Source organism: Bombus huntii, chromosome 2 (genome assembly GCF_024542735.1).
Source record: "Bombus huntii isolate Logan2020A chromosome 2, iyBomHunt1.1, whole genome shotgun sequence".
NCBI classification, from domain to species: Eukaryota; Metazoa; Arthropoda; class Insecta; order Hymenoptera; family Apidae; genus Bombus; species Bombus huntii.
In genome coordinates, this window is record NC_066239.1 from 18,015,199 (window position 1) to 18,041,106 (window position 25,908).

At 38.3% G+C, this 25,908-nt stretch overlaps 1 protein-coding gene across 7 annotated transcripts in view; it reads right to left on the bottom strand.

The window, feature by feature from the left end:
- Positions 1–25,908, bottom strand: part of LOC126874335 (protein unc-13 homolog B-like) — a 379,726-nt gene that overhangs the window by 278,641 nt on the left and 75,177 nt on the right. For 4 of the 7 annotated variants that reach the window (XM_050636341.1, XM_050636331.1, XM_050636313.1 and 1 more), the window contains 10 exons: positions 20,323–20,442; positions 18,230–18,399; positions 17,394–17,584; positions 16,910–16,942; positions 15,956–16,074; positions 15,620–15,806; positions 15,230–15,427; positions 13,020–15,137; positions 12,813–12,916; positions 12,500–12,702 (listed from right to left, as the gene is read on the bottom strand). In XM_050636341.1, coding sequence (XP_050492298.1) covers positions 12,500–12,702; positions 12,813–12,916; positions 13,020–15,137; positions 15,230–15,427; positions 15,620–15,806; positions 15,956–16,074; positions 16,910–16,942; positions 17,394–17,584; positions 18,230–18,399; positions 20,323–20,442 — 3,443 coding nt within the window. The remainder of the gene's footprint in view (positions 1–12,499; positions 12,703–12,812; positions 12,917–13,019; positions 15,138–15,229; positions 15,428–15,619; positions 15,807–15,955; positions 16,075–16,909; positions 16,943–17,393; positions 17,585–18,229; positions 18,400–20,322; positions 20,443–25,908) is intronic. The other 3 variants (XM_050636351.1, XM_050636332.1, XM_050636323.1) reach the window with 1 other exon arrangement.

The following is a 25,908-nucleotide window of genomic DNA, read 5'->3' on the forward strand; positions in this document are numbered from 1 at the left end:
TTCGTACAGTCGTATGTTATCTCTAGACTGCGGATATCTATGGAAATTCATCTTTGTACGAACATAACTGAAAGAATAGCACACAAGCGGAAAATCATTTCGCCTACTAAATATTAGAACGAGTATCGCGATACTTTGATTATTTTATAAACGTTTTTCTAAATATTAAGCGCGTTCTGCGTATTTGTACTCCTTCGAGTTTCCCATAAATGCGTAGAACATGGCAGTTTAGTTATCCTATCTCCATCGAAGATATTGCGTTTAAAAGTACAAAAATGTTCTTCGAAATAAATAATTTCCAGTGATAGACGATAAAATATTTTTAGGGGAGGATCGTGTATGGTTATGCGTGCGACTAGTTGTACACAAGTTACAAGAAAGCTTACATACTTGCAAATATGTAGCGTGGTCTGTCATAGAGCCCAATTATGGAGAAACAGAGTAACCGCAAAAAGCGTATAAAACGAGTTTCTTCGTACGTTTGAATAATTTGATCGACGACCTGATTTAGTGTAAAATTACAGTAGTGTACAATATTTTGTTTAAAGGAGTCGGTAATACGCTTACTTAAAATGTTAATGGTTGAAACTGTAGAAATTTACGACCATTTGCCACGAGAACTCTTCTTTAACAGATACATAATTGAGCAACAAGTATACTTGATACAAGTAATATCCAGAAAATTCTAATATTTTACCAAACTATTCCATTTCTCTGCAACGATATGCCAATCATTTATTCTTTTATCGCGTGTATTTTTTAATATCGAAGCTTACGGTGTTTCTTATGGGCAGATTTAAGAAGGCTTTCTTAGAATACGACAACTCGAAACCATAAAGTTAGACAATTTTCTCAACGATGATAAAGAAAATTCGTATGTTGTAAATCGTGTTGCTCAGATCTACGCGTAATTTATGAGACGATCCAACGAACAACCTCGATAGAAAACGTAGAAAACTTTTCGTCCAACGCCCACGTCATTTGTTACACTGACGTCTTACAAGTCAATCATGGCTATGTTAACGAGAGAAGATTAGCCAGAAGACTGGAAGATTAGCCGTGCTTCGTGAAGGACGTGCAAACCAAGACTGGAGTTGACCGCGGGATCAGTTAATCCCGGATTGATCGTTTTCCTGTTCCTTGCCGACATTGTCCATCGACTTTGCGTTTGATATAGGATCTCTTATCCCTTTGAGCACCCTCTTCTCGATAAAGCTGTCCGCCACGAGTTCGATTAGGTGCTTGCATAGTAGGATGTCGAGGGTGGCACGATAGTTGAACTAGTGTTATGAATGTGTTTGCCTGCGAAAACACGTGCTCCTCCGTGTGTTGTTCGCACGTCGAAAGGGTCGTAATTACGTACACGATGTTCCACAGCCAGAGAGAAGGATGCTTAGACAGGAAATTGATTTTAGCCTGTTGTCAATGCGATAAGGCCACGATGGGTGTTAAGTTCGTTAACGCGCATTACCAGCCAAAAATTTGCAACTATATCCGAATTACAATTATATCGAATCTTGTGTTAATTTCGTTATTTATTTGAGATTAATGACAAATATATTAATAGCGATTTACCGTATTTTCATCGATTTTCTGCAAAAAAGATCTGTCAGATTTTCTAATTTCTTTAATTTTTCATTTCATTCTTCCTATTTACTTCAACTTTTCAATTATCCGATTTTTTAATTTTGACAAAATTATAAGTTAATATCTTTTTAAAGACCTTTCATTTCTATGTCTGGCGATTCCAAAGTTTAAGATACGACACGTGCATGTAAGTTTCAATTCCAGCGAGTGGAAATTCGAGGAAATTAAATATATTTTAATATCACGGATAATATGTTTAGCGTATAATATTGGTATTAATTCTGACATTTATAACGCGCACTTTTCAAATTACTTGTAGCAAATTTTGTATATATTCTTCGTACAATGTTATGTACAAATGCTTTCTAAATATTAAGGACTACAACTAGGACGATCACAACTATTTCGCTTGAATATACGATTATGAAAAATGTCTGTGCAGTATCCTCCGAGCTATTTATGTCGACCACGGCTTTCTTCGCCATACTTCCACCAGAAATATTCTCCGATTTATTTCACTCTAGTCATATTTCTACCTCTTTCCCTAAGTACGCTATAATTCTCCATAAAAACGATTAAAGCACGATTAAAATTACCGCGGAAAATACTTCAAATTCTTCCACAACATAAAGCTACAAATTTTTTCGTTCAAAGATATGAAATGACAAATATTCGAAGTATCCTTTCAAGAAGAATACCTCGTTCTCGAGGAGGAACTTCGCTGGTCATCGAAGCATTGAAAAATGTAATGTCGCGTATGTCAGCAAATTTCTCTTTTTCTTTTTTTTTTTTTTCACTCCTCTGGGAATCGTAGGAAGTGCACAGATGGCAAGGACGAAGTTTTCTTCAGCCTGCCAACTTTCTCACACGTGGATATTTCCGCGAGGAAAGTCGAGCCACAGATACGATGGTAGACGCGGTTGGCACACAAACAGCACATATTTCTACAGCTCTATAGGTGCAAGAAAGATTGTCGTATTACTGATACGACGATAAATTTTGATTGTTCGAACCTCCTTTTACATTCCATATAACGTGAAAAGATCGATCAATCGGATCGCTAGTGCTGGACCGAAATTCGAATGTAAACCTTGTACTCGCCGGACGATTGCCTCGTTTAGAACAAGACTATTCGGGTTAGGCAACGGTTTCTCGTTCTGCTTAATGTAATTGCTCCCTTCGTTTTGATCATTGGCGCTGATTATTCGTTAGAATTAACTATTCCAAGGATGTTATAGCGATATAAAAGAAGATTATCCTTGTAAGTCTTTTCTTTATCTACACGGTAATCCTCAGTGCAGAATTACAGATATAGGTAATTCCCTAAAGAATTAAACAGCGCGCCAGATACTCTCGTTAGAAATCATATACCTACACATATATCGTATTATAAGAAAAAGGAAGGAAATAATTTTCGTCAAAATAATTTTTCGAGATATTTAGTTTAATTTTTACGTTATTACTAGCGCGACACAGTTGTAAACTTAATATACTAAAGCCAATTACGAGTTCGTAAGAAGGTTTCTGAACTTTTAAACAAAATTTAACAGAAAGTTTTGTTGGATATCATCGATTTTGGTGAATACCTTCGGGACCAGAAATTCAAGACTCTAGATTCTTCGTCCTAAGGGCGCGATATTAATTAACAAGTTGAATAACTAATAAATATTTATGTCGTATAATGGAGATTCAAATAGAATTATAGTTACAGCTTGTTTCTGATCCGTGTTTAGTCAATGAGAAGTTAGTAAACAGAGGTCGAGGTGAGCGTAATCTTGTGATAGGCAATGCTCAAGTCTAATTAACGTCGTTGATCCAGAGAAATTAATCTCATACAGTTCACTTGAAACTTCGCTTCAGCTTACAATTTGATGGTAACAATTAGGTTGAGTTAAACTGTACCTCGAACGATTCTTAATTATCGTATTACGCGATTATTTCAGTCAAAAGCACAATATTACATCGTCGAGGTCTCCTTGTACAATAATTTATCGATTAATAGATTCCTTTTTCACGATTTTCTGTCAAATAAACCAATCAAATATCTTGCAATTTGTAACATTTCATTTTGCTTTATTGTCGAGCTTATTGCTCTAGAGTGCCAGGGAATTTATTAATACTAATAACTCGTGACGTATCAAATTTCACCAATAATAGTTCGACTGTGCGAGAGAGTTCTGACATCCAATATCGAAATAATTTTGCCTTTGGTAAAAAAAAATATGTCTGCTTTTTGTCGACAGTGCCTGATCAAATTAGTCAATTTGTTCGCGGCTCTTCGACTCTTTGAGCAAATAACGCAAAATATTACAGAAAAAAATCGCCATATTTCAACGTCAAATTCGTTCTTTGATTCATTAACTTTGTACCATCGCGTGTACACTGTACACTGTATTTTTTCGTAAAACGAACGCCCATTGGAACGAGTAACCGAAAAAGTTCTCTTGGCGCACAGGAACGACCGGGGAATCGCGAGAGAAAAGTTAGAAGCTAAAACGTGGCTTGTGTTCCGCGAGTGACACGTGAAAGAGGAAAAATTACCAGAAGCTACGTGACCGTACAAAACTATGCAAATTGACAAGAGATTGTCATTGTCGAGCAGTGGTTCAAGTGTCGAGGATTTTCCCCGAGGATTTCTGGTCGCCTACTCAAAAATTCCAGGGAGATCGCAGATATCTTCAACGACTATGAAACGATCTTCTCACTCTTCATCTTCTTCTATAGGCTGCGATGTAGCGTCAAAAACATTCCAAATTCTGGATTAAACTTTCATTCATTTAACTTGCGTTGAAGCAATTTCTACAGAACAGTGAAAAAGAAATGTTGAATTGAAAGTTATTCTGATGATCTTTCCACGACGAGTGGATTAACTGTCGAATGTATTTCGATGTTTAAAAATACAGAAAAAAATGTGAAATTAAAAATTTTGGCAGGTTTAAAAAAATGTTTAAAAAAAATAAACTTTAAGGTGCTATAACAATTATTTAAATAAACATTTTTTCTGTCTTTGTTTAGTTCTCTCAGAAGAAAAATATATAATAATTTAATCCTTTTTTGGTTTTTTTGTTTCAGTCAAGAATTACGAGGTGGATCTTTCCCGCCGATTGAAGACTGCAGCGACAAGACGCCCATGAAATAGGCTTAGAAATTTGTTATAGTTTTCTTTTTTGCTTAAAAAAAATTTTTTTTGTATTCGTTAAATATATAAAAAACCACACCTCAAAATTCAATAACTTCATTTCTTCCTTTCCCTTCTAAAAAAAATCACAAAAAAAACACTGTTTTGGAACATTCTAATTCAGGACACCTCCTTAACAGTTCCTGGAATTTATAAGTTTTTAAAAAGACATGCTCAAAGATAATCCCTTACTAATTCGATGTCTAAATTTTCGTGGATTAGCATCAATTACGACGATGGAAACGTTTCATGCTGTTACTCTCATCTTGAAGATTCAAGAAATTCGTTGTCATAGAATTTAATACGTATTACTTTAATTATATGCATAAAATATGAACACGAGGGTGCAGGCGATGTTTGTTCAATTTTAGTACATTGTTAAATCTTCAGAGATTACATTCGTTGATTTTAATTCAGACAATTTCCACCAATTTGTCCGAAATTCCTACGATTGTTGATTTTTTTCTGCTATATGAACTTAGAATATTCGAAGAAACGGAAGACTTTTCCTAGAAAGAAGGTTCCGATCGAACCTCGTAAATCATCAAACTCGTGTTTATAAATTAGGAATATAGCATTGTTTGGAAGAAATCTCCTGTTATTTACTTTCTTATAATCTTGGTCTGATAATTTGCACATCTGTATAGACAATTGTATCGTGTAAAATGTCAATACGTTGAAAGTTATATCCAGAAGTATTTGCACTGTCAAGTGTTTGAAAGTGGAAGCACATGCAGAACGTTGGAAAGTATTTGCATACGGAAAGTGTGTACGTATCTAAAACATGTTTCGAGATGGCGGTTGCCACGGAAGGAAGAGGAAATTTCAGAGAAATCTCAAAACGTAGTAGGAAAGCGGAATATGAAGAAGAAGAACATTTCGAAGGGAATACGATCGTTCTTTCGTATAAATAACGTTACGCAACTATTTATCAACCAAATCTTTGATTCTGAATCGTTTATTTGACAAAAATCCTCGATAAATGCATGCTTCGTTTTAGAATCAAGTTCTATTCGCCGAACAGTCTTAATGAGTTGGATCTATTCAAACGATAGAGATTCTTGAAAATCTTGTTGATTAACGTAGAGATAAAAGAGTGAAGTAAATGGCAAAAATATTTTCATTCGCATGTAAACATTTGTTTAATTAAGCTTTGACGAAGCTTGTAAACAGAATAAATTACTTGTAAGTAAACGAACATTTTTTTCTCATATTACGACAATTTTTATGAATTTATGAATTTCAAACAAAAAGCAACATAACGTTGCGTTAATGTACTCATAACCGCTAAAATGATTTTACAAAATGGAAGAAAAGTATATGACATAAATTCTAAATGCGATAAAGCATGATAAATATTTTTTAATATCTCAATATATATATATATATATCCTACTATCCACTTTTACAATAGAACTTACCGAAGAAACAAAATGATGTATTCAAAGAGTTCCTACAGTTAAATCCCGGGATAATCTCCAAGCACGAGAAGCTACAAAGTGCTTTGCACACAAACAGCAGAAATAAGTTTGCTGCTTTACGGAGACAAGTACATTTTAAATAACTTTGAACATTCCAACATCTTATTAACCCTTCCATGCTGTACCGACACTCTACATTTACGAATGGTATGAATTAACATATGTCGAATAAAGCAGGCTTCTACTTTCAGTGCATTGCATATTTTTTACAAAATTCTTCGAAAAAAATGTTTTTCTATTAACGATCGGCAAAAAATAATTTTTCTTACGGGGTTAAAAAACATGGAATTCTAAAAGATTTAAAAAAGGTTTAAAAAAGAAAAAAATGATACAGTCAGCAAAAAGCTTGTAAAGTTAATCTTCGGATAATCTCCAGGCTCCAGAAGCTGTAAAATATTTTCTACACCTATTGCATATGAAAAGATAAAATTCTAAAGTCGCAAGAACGAATATGTTCTTGGCTAATTCCTTCGACTAAACCGGCAAAGTACAAACTTTTCTCGTCGGATGAAAGGATTTATCCAAAAAAACGGCCATAACGATGAGCGTTGTGAAGAGAATGCAGGCCACCTGCCAATACAGCAATCTACGGAAGAGAGTGAGAAAGACGGATGTACCATGAATGTTTCAGTCCCTGTAAGTGTCTCTCGCCACGACTGCAGAAGCTGTTTCAAATTTAACAACGCGTCTCTAGTTTTAGCTTCTCTATCATACACGGTCGATAACATCGCTTCTTAGCGTACACGTGAACACGATCTCGTTGAATGTATGAATGCGACGACGTAACAATGGGAAGAAATAAAAGAAGAAGGTATACTACGTAAAGCTGATCACGCAAGACGTGATAAGTATCCTAATTTTCTGATTTTTCCATGTTATTTACTATGTATAAGTAAAAAGACGAACGACCTATTCAATGCAAACATATGAAACTTTCGCCAACAGGTGACCAATTCACCAAGTTCTATGAAAATAACTAACAGTATACTATTATACCAAATAAAAAGCATGACATTTATGTTTTTTTCCCTACGATGCTCTAAACGATCTATAAACAGTGTTAAAAATCGTGAAACAACAACTCTGGATACATAAAAATTCCTCTATTCTTCTGCTAAGCTTAGTCTAACAAAAAGTATATTCTCTTTCTAGAAACATTATGTACTGGGTTGTCCAAAAAGTGTCTTTCACTCGCAAACATGTTTTTTACAACAGTGCACCTTCATAGAAACGTGAAACCAAGTCTGTGAAATGTTTATCTCAACAGAATAAAATGGATCGTACGTAATTCGACAAAATAATATAAAAAACCTGCGTCTATTGTTTCCTCATAAAACGAAAGAAACTTTTCGGACAACCTACTATCACGCTTAATTACATTTAAATTACAATTATCTTTCTCAAAATAAGTCTATCCAGCAGCTGATACTCTGGCATCGCCACATTATCAACCGCAAGAAGTCCGGCATCTTGCAAACCACTCTCAGACGTTTTCAAGCGAAGCTTAGAGCAATTAAAACTTCAATCATATTCTCGGTCTCTGAATGTTTGCCTTAACTTACGAGATCTCGCTTCAGGCTTCTAGGACTGAAGACCATGATGCGTCTGTGTTTCTTGATGAGTTTGCTGAGCCTCTGCGTTCTTTGAGCACAAGTTAGAGGTTTGTCAGATACATGGAAATCATCCTGCATTTCGTCCTCGAGGTCCTCCATGCTCTTTTCCATCGGCGGACTGTGTCTCGGGGTCACCGTGCTCAGCGGCACCACTTTTGCGATCAAACTTTCGCTTCTAACGCTCCACGTGGACGCGCCATACCTTTTCATGTTCATCAGATCGCCTATGCTATCTCTCATGTACAAATTTCCCAGTTGGAGGTTCGCTCTTGACAAAGCTGGCGAATGTGGAAGGGACTCGGAGCATTTCTCCGTCGATCTAATCACATCTGGTAGCACCGGTTTACACTGCAGCTTGTCCAAGTCCGACAAAGAAGATCCACGGCGAATTCTCGACTTTAATAATTGATTCTTCTTGGCTATTTGTTCTTTCTCGCGATGCACGCTCTTTGAAGACAAGGAGGACTTCATCGCGAATAAGCCTGCTTTCAGAGGGAATAGTAGAGCCCATTCGGTGGACTTTTCACGAGCCTCCATTTTGATTTACTTTTTCTTCCTATTTGTATATCGAACAGTTTCGACGATTCAACGATCGACCGTTGATATAAAAAAAATTGTAAAACGGACAACAATATTATTTTCGTCGATTATAAAAAAGTTTCCAAAAAATGTACCAAACGTTGGTAGAAAAAAAAGAGTAGCGAAATTCGTTGGTGCGCAATTTCTACGATATTTGCAGATCCTGTTCACAGAGCCGTGACGTGTAGTTACACGCAGGATATCATTATCCACGCGATATACCGGCGCGGCATCCGGCGTGCCGCTTAAGCCCTTCCGGTCAGACCATTATCAAGCTTCGGAAGTTGGAATTTGTAGAACGCCGTTCTGCATTCCAGCCACGATTGTTCGATAATTTTCCAACGAGTTTCGTCTTCCAGTATACAACAAGCTCCGCGAAACACTTTCGTAATGCAACATTACCATCGAACAAGACCGCAAACACAGTTCATTGTATCGAAAAGTTCTCTCGAGAAGATCCTTTTACCCCGTTAAATACACTACACGACCATCGATCACGTAAATTTCACTGATTATCCTTTGCGAAACGGAACGTCTTTGTTCGTCGAAATCGATGAAACACGAGGAACGAAGGACGAGAGAATAAAGAACATCCTGTTTCTCGCAGCAGCCCGATCAGACTCTGTGACGGATCGTACGGGAATTAAGGCAAAGGAGGTGGTCAGCCCCTGACGGACCTCTTGGTGATATTTTCACTTAAGTTAACACGACCCCCTGTGTAGATGTTCCCTTTGCGGGAGCTATCGGCGATACTTCCGTCTAATAAAAGCCTAATAACGATCGATAGTGTCGCTGCTTCGGCTTTCACTCTTTTCTTCGTCCTCGATGTGGATTCTTCCGTGCGTTTTTCAAAATACGCTACTCGAAGTACGCTGATAGAAAATATACTTTCCTGCCTCGTTGGTAGATGGTTTCACGTTGTCATCGTCCCGTGAACTAATACGCTACTGAAGGATACCAAGTTCGTTCGCGATGACAAGTGGCAACGATGATAACGAAATAGCGGGAGACGAGACCTTGGCGGTGAAGGTGATACCACTAACTCTAGGCTGCCAACTCGATATACGGGCTTCCGATTGCGGTTAGGCCGACTGGCCTACATAGATTGCGGCCCTACGAGGTCCTATCGCGGTAAAAGAAACGAGTCTCTGCAGGGAAGATGGCAGGAACGTGCCTAGCCTTCGAATGCAGATTCGTACAGTTTCTTTTTACAAGGTTCATACAGCTATGTCTTGACCATTCCTTTTTACTTGCTTCTTTTTTTTTTAGAAACGTTTGCGATTATTTTACCGATAAGCAGTGACTGCTGGATACAATTATCGGATAAAGCGAATCATACAACTGGAGAAATTATTTTAATGTGTTATCTTCTGTCAATTTCATAGTAACATCATAGTAACGCGACTCGGACGAGAATAATTGAAAAGTGAGTCAGTTCTTAATATCAACTGATAAAATATCTTATGAAATATTCACTTGTTATATGTACGAGACCTTTCAAACGTCGATGTTGCTAATGTTAATACGAATACAATTTATTTAACAATCCATCGCCACGTATCTGTAATAAAGAAATCTTTAAAATTGAAAAATTCTGACGAAATTCGAACAGGTCTTAAAGAAATTGTACGAGAACATTGTGACCTACGAATACGTAAAAAATGGAGTAATATCGCGAAGATCTAGTCGGTCTGGGAACCACCTTAGTGGTTCGGACAGGATGAAGTATAAAAGTAACGGTCACTGATGTCTACAGTGAGCTTTTGTAAATCGCTTTAGTACTATCACAATTAACAAAAAGACTCGTCCGGCTTAAAGCTTCCCAGATAAACGGTTCTCCTTGTTGTTTCTTTTATAGTAGAAAAATCAAGAGACAAAGTGGCCATGCGTTTAGCTTTCGCGAGATAAGCCGACAAATTTCACCGCAAAGAAGCTCTTAATTCGTTAAGCTGCAAGGGATAAGATTTTAAGAATTTAGCGAAATGTAACCACTCGAGGAAAAAACGATACGTAAATGTTGACACAGATAGCTCGATTTAATTCTTTTATCCGCGCTATTTTAAATCGCGTTTGGGCATACGGGGATAATTTCAGACCTCGGTTACCATTTTCATGACAGAAATATGACAGATTAAAATAAACTGATTATTCTGCAAATATTTTTATATGATTGCTGTAGATGTTTCATACAAACGTCAGAAACCAAAGTATTACTAAAAAATAAGATAGAAGCACACAGTACGTAGCGTTCAGTTTCAAAATTCTTTAAAATTCTATCCAATCGAAAACATGATAAAAAATTATTAAAAGTTAGAAATCTTGTAGAAATGTTTTATCTCATAAATAAATCATTTGCTATTTCTCTGGACTTTGCTTTCTAGGTTCCTCTAAACCACTTTGTATCGTTTCTACATCAAACCGATACATTCCTCTCGTCTAATCACAAATTACGATCTAAATAGAGCAATTAAATCTCCGAACGCGATATAGGCTACAATAGCAATAATAGTAAGAATAATAACATGGCGTAAATATAGGGAGCTTCACGATCGATTTGCAGAAAATGTAAATGATATTCGCAAAGTGTAATATGATGCTTGAATGCTGGCTGGCTCCGGTGAAAATTTTCGCAGCCGGACCATGCGAGCAAACAATCGGCTTCGTCTCAGCATGCGTTACCACGAGGAATTTACATTTTCCATCGTGGAGGCGAATTTCTCCGTGGTATATATACATATATCGACTGCGATGGCTCCCAGGAGCGCGTCAGGTGCGTACTTAGGGTGCCACGATTGGGTGACAAGGTTGCGTTAATGGAAGTTTCGTGTCGCAGCTAGTTAACCGTTAACCCATCTCTTGTCCCCTCGATGAGCGACGTATTTTTAAGGCAGCGAGAAGGCCGATAAACGTACCCTTTACTCCGGCAGGGATTCCTTTCCACGCAATGGGATTCGATTCACGAGCTCTTTTCTCCTTTTTTTCTCTCACTTTTCTCCCTCGTTTATTCGTTCCGAGAGATTCGCATTGAGAATAATCGCATTGAATTCGCTATTGTAACTTGTCTCTTATTCAGGATAGTTACGCCTCTTCCGTGTGTGTCTATGTATGTGTGGGTATTTGCGCCAACATAATCTCGTATTTCTTCCCGAAGGTTCCCGATAAAACACTAATGAACATTCATTGTTCGTTTACAACGACTGACACCGATAATAGCGCGACTGTTATTTCTGCCGTGATATCACGACGTATTATTCGTAATTTATGCATCGGTGCGCCTTTGCTTTCTGGGACGTGTGTAATATTCGGTGACTAATGCTTGTTCGTGGTTCATGAAGTGCTTTTTTACACTTTCGTACGATGAAATTAAGCAAGTTTTAATTTAATTTATACTGATACAGTTATTTATATTTATATAAGTTTTTAAGTCGTTAAAATTATTTATAGTGGTTAAATTAAGGGTTTCGTTAGTTTCTAACGCTTCGATATCAGATAGCATATCACTCGTCGATTCAAATTCATCTACGTACGTATAACTTGTGCTATCCCGTGAACTACCGATAAGGATCAACGAATTTGTGGCAACCTTCTAACTGACAACGAACAATACGACCTACACGGGTGATAAAGTACAGAACCCATAGATGCGATCTCGAGATCGATAAACGTACGTGACGAATCGATACAAGATAATAATTGACAAGGCTATTGTTGCAACAGCGAAGGACTAGTAAGAAAAATGCGGGTTGCCGGCATGAAGCGCTACATTTTTCGGAAGGTCGCCGTTTAGGTCATTGGCTAGCGCCTCGGTGTGACGGAAAGTCATTTTCATTTTGTTTAAGATCTGTATATCTATTTCTGTAGCAACTTCACTATTTCAGCATAATGGATATCTAGGACTGTTTGCCAATCTATACTATTATCTATACGGTATCTTATAAAAGTCCTCTTTCATTGAAAATTCCATACTTTTTAATATTATTTAGTAGTCTAGAATTAATAAAACACTTCTCTATATAACAGTATTCGTTTTGAATACCTAAATCAAAATATGATTTACTTACCCGCAGCTGCATTACTATTTGGTTATACGCCCAATGCCACCGTTGCCTTGATGTCATCTCCGGTCGTTCTTTCAATTGTGTAGGCACTGAAGCAGCTCCAACCATCTCGAGGAGTTCCTTATCTGGTGGTGGCTCGGGTGGACTCCTCGGTGGAGTATCCATTTGAACACTTTCTTCTAAGGATGCTTGTTTTGTTATGCTTCCTGTAAATAAAGAAGCAAGAACATTAATATATAACTTTTATCATACACATATATATTTGGAAATATATTCACAAAAATATAATAAAATACAGAATAAAGAATAATCTTACCACGTGGACTTTCGGTATGCGACATCGGTGGCGTAGTTTTGTACGTGTCCACCAACGAGTCTTCCCGAGAGTCACGAAGCATTCCGTCATCACCTCGCTCGTACCTTCATAAATAAACATAAATAAACATTCAATATATACATATATGTATTAATATATGTCAATAATTCTATATATTTTTAAACAATTCTAAATCCATTGCATTACCTTTCAAGAGACTCGTCCCTCATCTTATAATCGTCATTCACCGCGCTGCTCAAGCTGACCTCTGGTTCCTCTATAGATTCTTGGTCCTTGAAGTATCCACGCGAATAGCTCTCAGTTCTGGAAACGGGCTGAAGAGCACTGACGTTTTGTTCATAGCTACCTCTCGTTTGGTACGAGTCTGTCCTGGTGAGAGGCGGTTTGAAGGTATCTTGCGTGATCGATGAGAAGGAGTCTTTTCTTGGAGGTTGCGCGTATGAACCTCTTCTGCTGTACGATTCATCGGGGAAGTGGTCGGAGGCGTAAGAATCTCCTCTGTTTAATTTTGGTTTCTGAGAATGCTGGCTGTGCTGGGAAGAATGTTGACTGAGTTGACTTTGATGCGATAGCTGCGAGTCTTTTCTCTGTGGTTCCTTCGGTATGATTTCTGGATATTCCTCGTCTTCGATAACTTCCTCCTGACAGGATTCAGTTCTCGTTAATCGTTTTCCATTAGCTCCTGTGTGAACCATTGCCGTCACCGTCATACTAGTTGGAACGTGGTTGGCTGTTACGTGATTAACCATCGTTGTCGCGGGCTGCGCCGTACTTTGCGGAGATTCGATCAAAGTAGGGCCAACGGAGCTAGAGTCAGCAGCTGTTGAATAGTCGCTGCTGATTCCTTTCTTCTGTGGAATGCTACTAATTGAACTCACGGCAGTTTCGATAGACTCCTTTAATTCGTCGTCCTTAGACTCCAAGGAATCTGTATGTTGTTGTACGAGTGGGCTAGGTCCACGTTTCTCGAACTTCTTTCTTCTCTGTACACCAGTCGAAGATATATCCTGACTTTCCTGAGGGGGAACGTAATAGTCTGACTCGCTCGACTGATATCCGTTCGTTCTCGTCTGACCTCTAGGCGTAGTTACCGACAACTCCGGAACTTCGCTCGTTCTTCTTTCCGTGCTGGTAACTGGACTCTCTTTGTAACGTTCCTTGAAGGGTTCCTGATAAGAATCAGGATAAGACTCTTCGTATTGATTATAAGGCTCTTCATACTGATTCTGATAGTCATTTTGATACGATCTACTAACGGTTTCCTCTTTGGTATACGGCGTTTGATAGTCAACGTAGTCCTTTTGTGGTCCTGTTGTGGTATAAGTATCGCCGTAATTACTTTGCGACGTAATGGGTACCTGAGTGTACGGATCCTGCTGGTTGTAGGTATCTTCGCTGTAAGTATTTTGGCCATCCTCCTTATATATATCCTGAATGTATGTGTCTTGATCGTAGATTCGTTGACCGTACATTTCCTGATTGTACGTATCAGGATAAGCCCTTTGATAATCAGTCGACGTATTTATATTGTACTCAGAATCGTATTGCTCTTTCGGGTATTGATTGTATTTATTTGTCACGTTATTTTGGTCATATACGCTCGATGTAGAGACGCTGTAACCGTCGTATTGCTCTTTATACGTATCTTCCCAGTAAGGTTTCTTCCTGTCCTGATATTGTACATTATTCTGATCGTAACCCTTCACCTGATAATTATCATCTATTATCCTATCTCTGCTTGTTTTCCTGTATTGATCGTTTGGTTGGCTAGTGTATTGATCATTTGGCTGACTCACGTTCGGATATATCATATCTTCATACGTATTCCGATAAACTTGGTTATTCTGTTGCGGGTAAGGCTCTTGATACTCGTCCTTATACGAGTTTTGTAAATACTGTTGATCGTACCTATCCTGTGTCTGTGGCTCTTGACACGAACTAGTATACTGGTCATCGACCTGGGGCATGTAACTGGACCCGTATTGAGTTTTGTCAGGCGCGTGCATTTGGACGTAACCTCTTTCCTCGCTATATATACTGTCAATATAGGTATCCTGAGGTAAATTATCATGGCTGCGATAAGCGTAATTGTAGTCCTGGTTGTAGTCAGGCTTGTAGTAGCTCTCCTCGGAAGGAGTTCTAGTCTTTGGCAGTTGCCTGCTCGGTGTGGCAGGTAGAGAGACAAGCTTACGATTGATAACAACATTGCTTGGCTTTGTTGGTGTCGGAGGTAGTTTCTTTCCAGTGCCCTCTGTTCGAGACGGCGGTCGTTGTTGCGGTTGAAGCGGTTTTCGACGACGAGTGCTACGACCATTAAAAACGAATACAAAGGTTCGTATTAAAATACTTATTTTGGTAATATCGATATAATTGAAGAAAAGGAAGCTGACTGATACCTGTGATTGAGTTCCTCCGATTCATAACTGCGTTGTCGGGTAACTATTGGTCTATAATCGGGTCGATGAATACCGATACTAGATGCAGGCCTCTGTGGAAGCGTTTTTCTATTCCGTTTGTTCTCATAATAGGTGCTAGTTCCTAAATACCATTTCCCTCCGCTATCCCATTGCCTATCTTCGTCGTCTTGACCATACCTGGTGACACATTCAAAATTAAAATAAAAGAAAGATTTAACATATATTATCTTCTATATTTAAATACTTCATCTATAAATAAAGAAAACCGATACCTTATTATTTTCCCTAATTCAGTTTCTTTTACATCGCGTTATGCAAAAATACATCGAGATGGAAAGTCAAATAATAGTACGTAATTACTATACTCACCTTTCATCTTGATAACCGTATCCCGTGGTGCTATCGTAATACTCATTGTACCTAATGTCTGTTTGGCATTCAGGATACGTAGCGCTCATTTTCCCCACTCTTCCATCGCTGCTATATCCGTCGGTATAATATGGATGATCATCGTACAAAGTCATCTGTCTTTCCAAAGACGGTCTTCTATGAGGACCTATTTAGATGCAGAAATAAACCGAGTTAAGATCTCTTTTACTATTGCTAGAGAGACGCGTACACTATATACGTCAAAACATACATCGAAAGCACTAATGTATCCATTGTTGGCCGAAAACCAACAGAATATGCCGCTTTACGTCTTACCTCTTCGTCTCGAAGTACTCGTTGTGGTACTTGGATAGTACTCTGTGTCGCTATAGATCCTCGTTTCATCGACTCTCGTGCCATGATAGTCGTAACCCTCGCTATGCCAACCATCTTGGCTGAAATCACGGGACGGCGATGAGATAAAACCGTAATAATCAGATAGGAGAGATAAAAGCGGAGATGAAATGACCCGCGTTAAATGATGATGTTTGCTGAAAGCATGATACGCTTGGTTAAAAGGCGTCCCCAACAATTCCCTCGAACATTCGCAGCGTCACTAACTGCGCCATGCAAAACTACCTGTGAACGCTCAGTGCATTCTCTTTAACTTATTAAACATCGAACTATAGTATCTTAATCTACGTAATTTCTTCTTTCGTTTCTTCCAATGCTATCCTGTAAATATTGAAATTCTACGTTCTGTTTAATTCTGTCATAGTTTGCGAGTTCATTTTTATCGCGTACAGATACAAACGACGATTTCTAATGAATAAACGCGTGAAATATCTCGTTCGAAGCGTTGTATGCAGAATACCGTGACGCGAAATATTTCATTCGTAAATGCAAAAAGGTTAATATGCGACCAACCGTTACATCGATCTTTTATGTAACAAGTTTAAACGATTTGCAATTTCATCGGCGGGATAAAATAAAAATTACAGAGTAAATGTCGAATATGAACAGCTACGAACGATCTACGGAGAACTGCGACGAACTAAACGATTGCACAAACGTTTCATCATGTGACGAACTATGTGTGTTTGATTCGTGTGCTACGTTTCTGTAAAAGCTGTTTCGATGGTGTTCCAAGGCACAGGGCTGAACTAACGGTGACACGCTAATGAAGGAAATGTTAGATGAAAATGTGTGATCTACGGTTCAAAAATGCGAGTTATACGATAAAAATCGTAGACTTTCTCACGAGACAGAACTGGGGTACTCGTTTCGTACCTGTCCTCGTAATCCCACGTGTGCTTCCGTCGTCTAAATCAGGCAGAAGAAAATAATAAACGTTTTTTTTTCCTCTTCGAATCACGCGATTCACGACCAGAGTCGTGCACATTGTTTCCAGTTAAGTTCTAAACATTCATCGGATACGACGAATGTACAAAAATCTATTTCGCTAAAGTTAAATGCTAAACTATTTTTTCACTGCACGACCTTGTTATCTGTCATCTTTTAACATCCAGCTATAATTATTCAAGTAAATTTATGTTAATTTTTATTTCAATGCAGTAGCAACGAAATAGAAAGGAAAAGAAGTTGGAGAAAGAGAAAGAAGTAAGTTACTAGTAGCTGTATCACGAGTACTGGTCATTGCAAGTCGTTTCAAAGAAGTTTTATTGTAGCAACTGTTATTTCTGGTATAATACGCGATACTTTTTATCGATTTCGTGTGTATATTGTGTTTTAAGGCTCGGTAAATGTCAAATACCTGTACTCCTTATAGTGTCTTGGTCTACTATTGTAGAAGAGTGGCTCGGAAGATTCTGAAGTGTGCTGAGACTGATACCTTTGCGGTGGACCTTCTTCGGGATATGGTTCGTCATATCGTGGACTGTGACCCGATCCACCATAGCCTCCGTAATTACTCGGAGCTAGTCTTCCTCCGACTGTAGCTGGAATCTGATGGCATGAACAATCGATAAAATACGGTTCCGCGAAGCACGCTTTCTACGAGATACTATAGACGAGATTTAATCTTTCAACGAAACTTAAATGTCACTTCCAATAGAAATATAATATATTTAAGAAATTTATCTTACGTGCTATATTTAACTGATTTAAAAGGAACAAACTACGGTAGGTTTTCGATGTCTGCGAAACAAGTTTTATTCGAGTATTACAAATAAATTAACGTAATGTTTATAAACAACGATTAGAGATAGTGCTTCTATCAATAATTTCTTTGTATAAATTGGATGACGATATTCTTAGAATTTTTGTTTCTTAGGCTTCTATATCTTAAATTTACGATATTTCTATATTTTTATTTAACGAATAGTTTATAAAGTAACAATGCTTCAGTCTTTAATCTATTCGCATACTTTCTGCAGCGTTTGATAATTCAACCATGTTTCTGTAGATCCTTTAAATAAAATTTTGTAAAAATATTATTCTTCAAGAAGTCGATAGCGATCTAATGTTATACCTTAAAACGACAAAAGAAATCTCGATCGGCGATTAAAGAGCAACGTCTTTGTGATATCGAATGATTTTGAATGTTTATAATTGATAAACAGAAATATCGAAGTATGGTTCTAACGATACCTGATGATCGTCCCTCTCGTAGCTATTTTCTCTGGAGGTCTCGAGGGATCTTTGAGGGGTAGCCAATTGGTTGGCAGCGGTACGAAACTGCGAAGCCGAGCTGTTTGCACCCTGTCCGCCGACTGGATAATTCAGATCTGACGTATAGTCCGAATCCTCTGAGTACCCCGCTGAAAGACAATTCAAATGTAATGTTACCGTGGCACAGTGAAAATCTTTCGTTGCACAATCGTGAGACTCGTGTTGTTCGAAAAGAAAATTTCAAATGCAGAGAGAAACAAGTTCGCTAACTGTCGTGCGATTTAACAACCATTTTTTCTTACAGGCTAATTGAAAACACGTTCGGAAGCGAAAAGATTGCTGTCTTAAATAAAATCAAATGTACAAATTGCGTGTAAATGTGTGTAACAATGCAGAGATAAAGTTGCTGAAAAATATCCTAAGATCCTTCTAATCGTGAATTCTTCCGAGGTAGAAAATATCGGGAACGAACCACGATGAGTTTTCCTTCTGTTTGCTGTCCCCAGGGCAGAGAAGATATTAAACGACGATTACCGGAATATTGTACTGGAGAAAGAAAAAGATAATCGCGAACGATATTCGTTTGTCTTCTGCCTCGTAAAGCGTATAATCCGTCGTTTCGATCGCGTTAATTTTAAATGTGCTTCACCGGGAACGAAATTGGTCGATATTGGACGAATCCGAAAATTGAAACTGTGCAACAGCGGGAAACAGAAACGGTTAATGTCCATGCGATTTGATCGTTGTTATCGAGGTATTTGACGTGTCAGGAGAATCATCAGAATTCTCGTTCAGGGGAAAAAGGAGGTCCACAAACGAAGAGGACGAAACAATTGAAAATGAAGTAAAAGGGATGAAACAGGCGGATCGACGGAGATTCCACTACTTGCATGGAACAGAAAAAGAAAGAATTCATCGTTAAACAAACTTTACCATGCCAAGGGTGTAGCGATCATTGATATAGCGACAAATGATTTTTGAACAGGGGCTGAATTTTTAGGGATAAGTTACCGACGATTCTCGATGGTCGATAACCAACAATGGGAGTGGCATTTTGTAGCGTACTTGCTGATTGAAAATATCCACGTGCATACTCCGTGGATAATGCAATTGCAATTGCATAAAGTACTCTTATGGTCGGTGGTCGCAAATAAAACAAGAAAGAAACGAACATCACGCTGGAATCGATTTTTATGCGAAAAGCTGGCAGCGTACAAAGCTTTTGCTACGCTAATCGGAAGTAGCGTTCGAGCGAATTTTGTCTGGAAGCCATAAACAAAAAAGCTTCTGCGAAAGAACTGTAAAAGATAAAAATCAACATGACGATACGACTATATTCGCTCAAAGCTGCGATTATACTTACAACTAAAATCAACGTAAAACGTACTTGTAAATGTGTGAAATTATTATACAATTTTATTTCAATCGAGTTAACATACGCGTTTTATCTGTACGAATTTCATCGTAAATCGACTATATACCGACGTCTTAACAACGATTTAACAAACCCGAAAAAACAACTACTTTTTCCACTGTCCATTTAAACGGAAATCTGTACCATACGTTGGGCTTGTACACGAATAAGAAGATAACGATAATTACACAGTTCATCCGAGTTTAAGTGCAATTTCACAGATCTTTAACGTTCTCTGTATATTCACTAAACAAATTAACCATATCCTACGATTCGAATAGCCCTACATCCACGGCACGGTGTCAGATATATAGAGAAATAAAGAATCGAATGAAATCGTACGATCGATAAATGCGAAATCATATACGTAAATATTCCATCGTTCGTCCGCCTGCGATCTGCAATTCATCCAAACGGAATGATAACGATGATTTGATCGCGGCCAACGCAAAACGCATCGATAGGGGAAACATTCTACAATTATAATCGATGTTCGTGATATTTAGCGCATTAAAAAGGAAAATGAAATTAGCGCAAGTGATGGCGCACGGGTGAATCGCGTCGAGTGTAGCAATTGATCGGGGACGTTCCTCTCGTGTTAGAGAGAATATTCGAATAAAACAGCAGCCACTTAAACAGTGACTTGGCAAGTACTTACAGTGGCCTATATTGTACAATATCTGTCGTCGTGCCTGTTCGGCTCGTGCTTCCTGGTCCATCATGTTGTTCAGCATTTCCAGCTTCCTCTGCAGATCGGCCGCCTCCGTGTTCTCGGGGTCTTTCGAAAAGATAGACATCGGTGGGGAAATGGTTAATCGCGGCTGTCTCGACTGTCTCTACTGTCTCTAATCTGCATCGATTACGTTTTATAGGTACTCGACAATCTGAGGAAAGACGAGGAGAGGCTGCCTCCTCGATTCGTCATCCCGTTATTATCTTACTATTCTCAGGGTGTGTTATGTTATGTTCTCTAACGAGCTTTACAAAATGCATGAAAAATCGGCTATACTCGTTTCTTCGATAATACCCCGCACCGAGCGCTAATATGCCGTCGTCTTTGAAAGGAAACTCGTGTTACGCGCTTACTTTGCGCATTACACGCTCCTATCCGACTGAGTATCTACACGTTGCTTGAAAGATAACCATCACCTAAGAAGATCCTCTGAATTACGCACGAACCGATCATCGTCTAATGTTCTTGATTAATAAGTCGTAAACGCAACACGTTCGACGTTCTGAAAAGTAGTTACGTCCGTAATTACCGTACCATGTCGCCGTCGTTGTTGCCATTGTAGCCTAATTTATCCTGAACCATAATTATATGCTACACAGGCATTCGAAGCCGTGTAAATTGACCTGCGGTCTTGCTCGCTTCAGCGGTTTATTAATATCGCATTTGAACGAAGTATGGCTGGCATCGTCCTTTAGAGATTCCATCATAAACGCGTGCGCATCGGCTGGATCTACGTAACCAGCGCTAATTCCACAGCTTAAGAACGATTTATTACGCAACCAGTTGAGTGACTCGCGTCGAAACCCTTTGGCTGACTAGCGTGCTTGAGAAAGCAAAATTACCAACTTAAACCCTAAATGAAAACTACGCGAGCGTACGCTAGAGATCAGAAGTTTCAGACCATCCCCTGCTTCCCTCTTCTTCGGTGAACTGGAAATGAATTGCTACGTGGAAGTTCGAACCGTTTCATGATCGTGGACGCAATCTCAGGGGGTGAATTTGACCTGTTAACCGAAGAGGACGAATAAACTCGTCACTCGAATTGTTCATCCCTTACGTATAATACTTTTATTTAGCGATTCCTTCGGGCAACGTTTTATTTTTATTAATAATCTATTATATCATATTTGTATAAATACAAGATTGAAAATCGACTGGACTGAAATGAAACTTACTGAAATTATTGAATTAAACTCTGAAATTACTCTCTCGTTTTATGATACAGTTTAATTGGAACCCCCTTATTTTGTGCTTCTATTTAAATTCTGACTTTCTGCGCGTACTTATTTTCGTTTGAATGTTTCTACCTCAAATTGTTTACATTGCAGTTTAATTTTACAAACACACACATCTGCATAAATTAACATAGGTATCGATCGTTGAGTCAACATTATACGTATACTATAGATACTCATTTACTATACTCTAAAACGTAACAGCAAACTACGTAAGCCTACAATCAGTCACGCATTCGTTAGTTTATCTAGCTATGGATAAAAATAATTTAGACGTAGTTGTTGTTCGATCGTGGAACACACGATAATATTCTAAATGTTCAATAACGTAACTGCTAGCAGTCCGGTTAAATATGAATGACAAACAGATATTTTACCTTCTTCTTTTCGTGTTCTTGTTGAATTATAAAATAGTACGACCGCTGGTTTCCATATCGTGAAAGTTTCAACATGACGATACAAGGAGAATTAAGAATTTCGATTTCGATTACCTTTCTAGCCGACTCAATTTATTTCCTTATCGTCGATAGTTAGACTCGATGTAACAAGAAAGTAACATGTGCAAGATATATTTAGTCTACCTAGTTTTACTTTGATGATTTGGCAGCAACTTATCGATTACGTACTATTTCTATCGACTACAGAGAATGTAACCTGCGAGAAAAATAGGAACAAAGTAGCAAATAAGTTATAACGTATCTACTAGAAAATATGTAACAAAAGTAGGAAAGAATCGAGAAACAAAGAAATTTCTATCTGTGCAGATTTCTAGACTCTGCCAACTTATATACGCACGTTGTATAGTCAGTAATAAGAAAATATACATAATTTTGTATAAAAATCTAAAAACGAGATTTAAATCGCGATATATGTATGTTAATGCGTTGAATGTAATGTTTATGGGCGTGTTAATGGATTACCATACATTTAGCAATAATCAGTTTAGTGAATTTAACTTGTTTCTTAGAAATACACGGTATGCGTACGTTGTATGATGAAATGTGTCCCAGTCACGCGAATATTACTTTTATTGTTGGCATTCGGGGTCGTATCTCATCAGACAAAATCGATAAAACACTCATTCAAGGAACTTAGCGTTCCGCAAACCTAGATGCGAGATAATGACGAAATCGTGAAAATCGTACTTTCCGTGTGTAAGCATAAAATTTCAAAAAGATCGAACATCCTGATTACACTGATTCATCCTAAACTCACTCTATCGAGTAAAATAGGGCATCTTTTTTTAATCTCTTTGTAGATCGCACACGTGACTGTAAGCTTAATAAAAAATATATAAAGTCATTAGATGAATAATACTTGAACTTTCTCTTTTCTCTTTTACGTTCTACTCGTTTAATAATAAAATTGCCGATCTTTGATACGTTGCACGTAGTTGATTTAAATTTAAAGCAACCTGACAAAAATATATAATATATACGTAATCTTGTTTCTGTTTCAATAACAAGTTACCAGAAATTGCACGTTTTTAGTAAGTAACAAAACAAAAAATTCGATTTTGGTCATTTTGACTAATTCGACAATTCTACGATTAACAGTGTCTCTCCTTACTTTTCGACCGCTTTGAGATAGACAACAAAGAGATAAAAATCCTGTAGAAATGGAAGGACGAAATTGAAGAGCAAAAGCACAAAATCATCAGAAGATAAACAACACCTGATCTTCGTCTTTTCTTCTCAACATTTTACCTCCTTAACAATGCTGCTTCTTAACGTTCTATCCCTTTATTAGCTGGATGATGAAGAGATAAAAATGCTGTACAAACCGAAGAATACAATGCTGAACAAAGGTCTGAAACAATGTCAAGCCTAAGACACCAGCGCCGAGATTACGTTCAATGTTAATGCGTTCCAATTATCCAGGAAAATAATCGCGTCGGCTTATCCTTAAACACGATTAAGCAAACGAACTGTTAATGAACGTTAAGGACGAAAACTGCGGAAGCCCTTCGCAAACCGAAGAGACCGTCTAAGGAATCCTAATCCCTCGGTTCTCCGCAAAAATCTCTCGTAATAATATCAGATATGTAATACGGCCGCACGAGCCCATTAAAGTCGGATTTGAAGCAAGCACAGAGTAAGGTGAAAAAAAGGAAAAGACGAGGCTGCTGGGACTAAAAAGGATGAAGAGAAGAGGAGTTGGAGTGGAAAAGCAGACGAGGGAAAGAGAAGGAGAGACGGAGAGAGAGAGAGAGAGAGAGAAAGACAGAAAAAGGAAACGAACTCGATGCTCTCGAGCATGACCCTGACCTACATATTTTGCATTCCACCGTTTCCTTCCGACGCTCAAACATCGAGCAGACACGTAGGAATTCGCGGTTTGTCTTCTCCAACGTATACCGTCTCTTCCGGTGGCGGACCACCACTCTCTTGCTCGTCTTTCGTTCATTTCTTCTCTTTCTTTTCGTCCCTTTCCCTCGTGCAGCTGTTTCTCTGTCATATCAGCGAGGAAGGCACCGTTCGTTGTTTCTAACTTTGGTCTGGATGCAATTAAAAAAAAGGTCAAGCCCTGACAGGAGAGCGTCTCGGCAGCGCGAGTAGTTCTTTTCTTTGAGACCTCCCGGTCCCTGTTGGCGAGGCTTTCGCCGCCTCCAACCCCTTCCAACCTCTTCCCACTGTTCTGCCAACCACCCCTTTTCTTATCCCACCACGATGCCGCTTCGTGTCCCACCACCTCATCACCCCAAGTGCATCGAGGTCCTCCACCCTGGCACTGGGACGTCTCTTTAAAGTAAAGAAAAGAAAAAAAAAAAAGAAAACTCTACTGGCTGCACTTCAGCCATTCCGGTGCTCGAGCCGGGGATCAAAGTATTTTGCACTTTCCTGTCCACCGTGGTCATGCTCCCGCGAGCACAGTTTCGATGCTCGACGCGGCGCGGCGTGTCGTGTCGCTGTCGCGATCGATCGTTCGAAATAAATGCAATGGAAGAATGCCACGCACTGGTGGTAATAGTCGGACGAACGATAACAGCTAGTCGACGATATATTGACAAACTTCGTAAGAAGGAAACAATGGAAAGAGGAAGCGTCTTACCGCAGACCGTCTTTGTCAGCCGAAACTGACTGACTCACAGAACCTTGAGTTTCTCTTTATGCCTTTCTTTAGATCGAGTCTCGTCGGCTCTACTTGTCATTGGCGGTGTGAATCTCGACGTGAAACGAATCATAAGGCAAACTGAAGGTGATGCGTAGGATTTATGTGAGAAATGTTTTTTGGATAATCCTTAAATGAAATATTCTTAGATGAAATTATGATCTTCTGACGCTAAAATGAGGTTAGAGGCTAGTATATATAGCAAAAACTTCTGGTGTTTGTTTTTTCCAAATTTGCAATGGATATCGAACTGCAGACTTGTCTTATTAAAAGCAAAGTCAATTTTGGAAATTAGATTATTCATTATCACAAATCTGGGGTAAATTTAGACGATCGTGTCATATTTCAAGAACGTTGATACAAGCTAAGTATCAATAAGGTATACTACGTAGCAGTAATAAGTACGATTCAAATACCTAATTACGTTAATTCAAGAGCTAATATGTTTTCAGATCGTTTATTTTGAAAAAGTCTATCCTCATTGAAAACCGACATTATTATTTAAAAAAATACCATGATCGTTAATATTGTTAAGAATTATTTCAACGATGAAGTATCTAATCAGAAAGCAGAAAATGTCGTGTAGTCGTGATGAAGATTTCCGAAGTACGTATTTCTGTTTAAAGAAATTACCTACAACGAAAGACAAGAGGAAGACTATTCTCATAAATGCTAAGTATCATTTGCAAATCGTTAAATAGGGTCACTGATGCTTTGTTACTGTAACTCAAACAGATCTTTTATGGTCACGAAAGGGTCATCCATTGCGAGATCATCTACGATAGATCGTGTCATACGAGTTGAACGTTATTTAGAAAACCTTAGGATAAACATTTTTGTATCTCACCTACGCTTAAATTTAATTCAATCCATCGTGATTCTTAACTTAAGAATAAAAAACAGAAATAGCGCATCTCGGCCAAGCTACAGTATTTTATCGCATACGGTTAAAAAACCAGAATAATACGATCCGCGAGGACTTAAACTCTCGCCGCTACACGTAAACGCTATTTTCAATCTCGAGTACTAAGCGATCCATCTCAATAAAATTCAGCGTAAGACAAAATACGTGAGCAACTAAGCGGCTATGTTAACACCAGAACAGGTCTGAACTGGAGTCGCAGAAACTTGTTACGCAAACAACACTTTCGCTTGTACGTGCAAA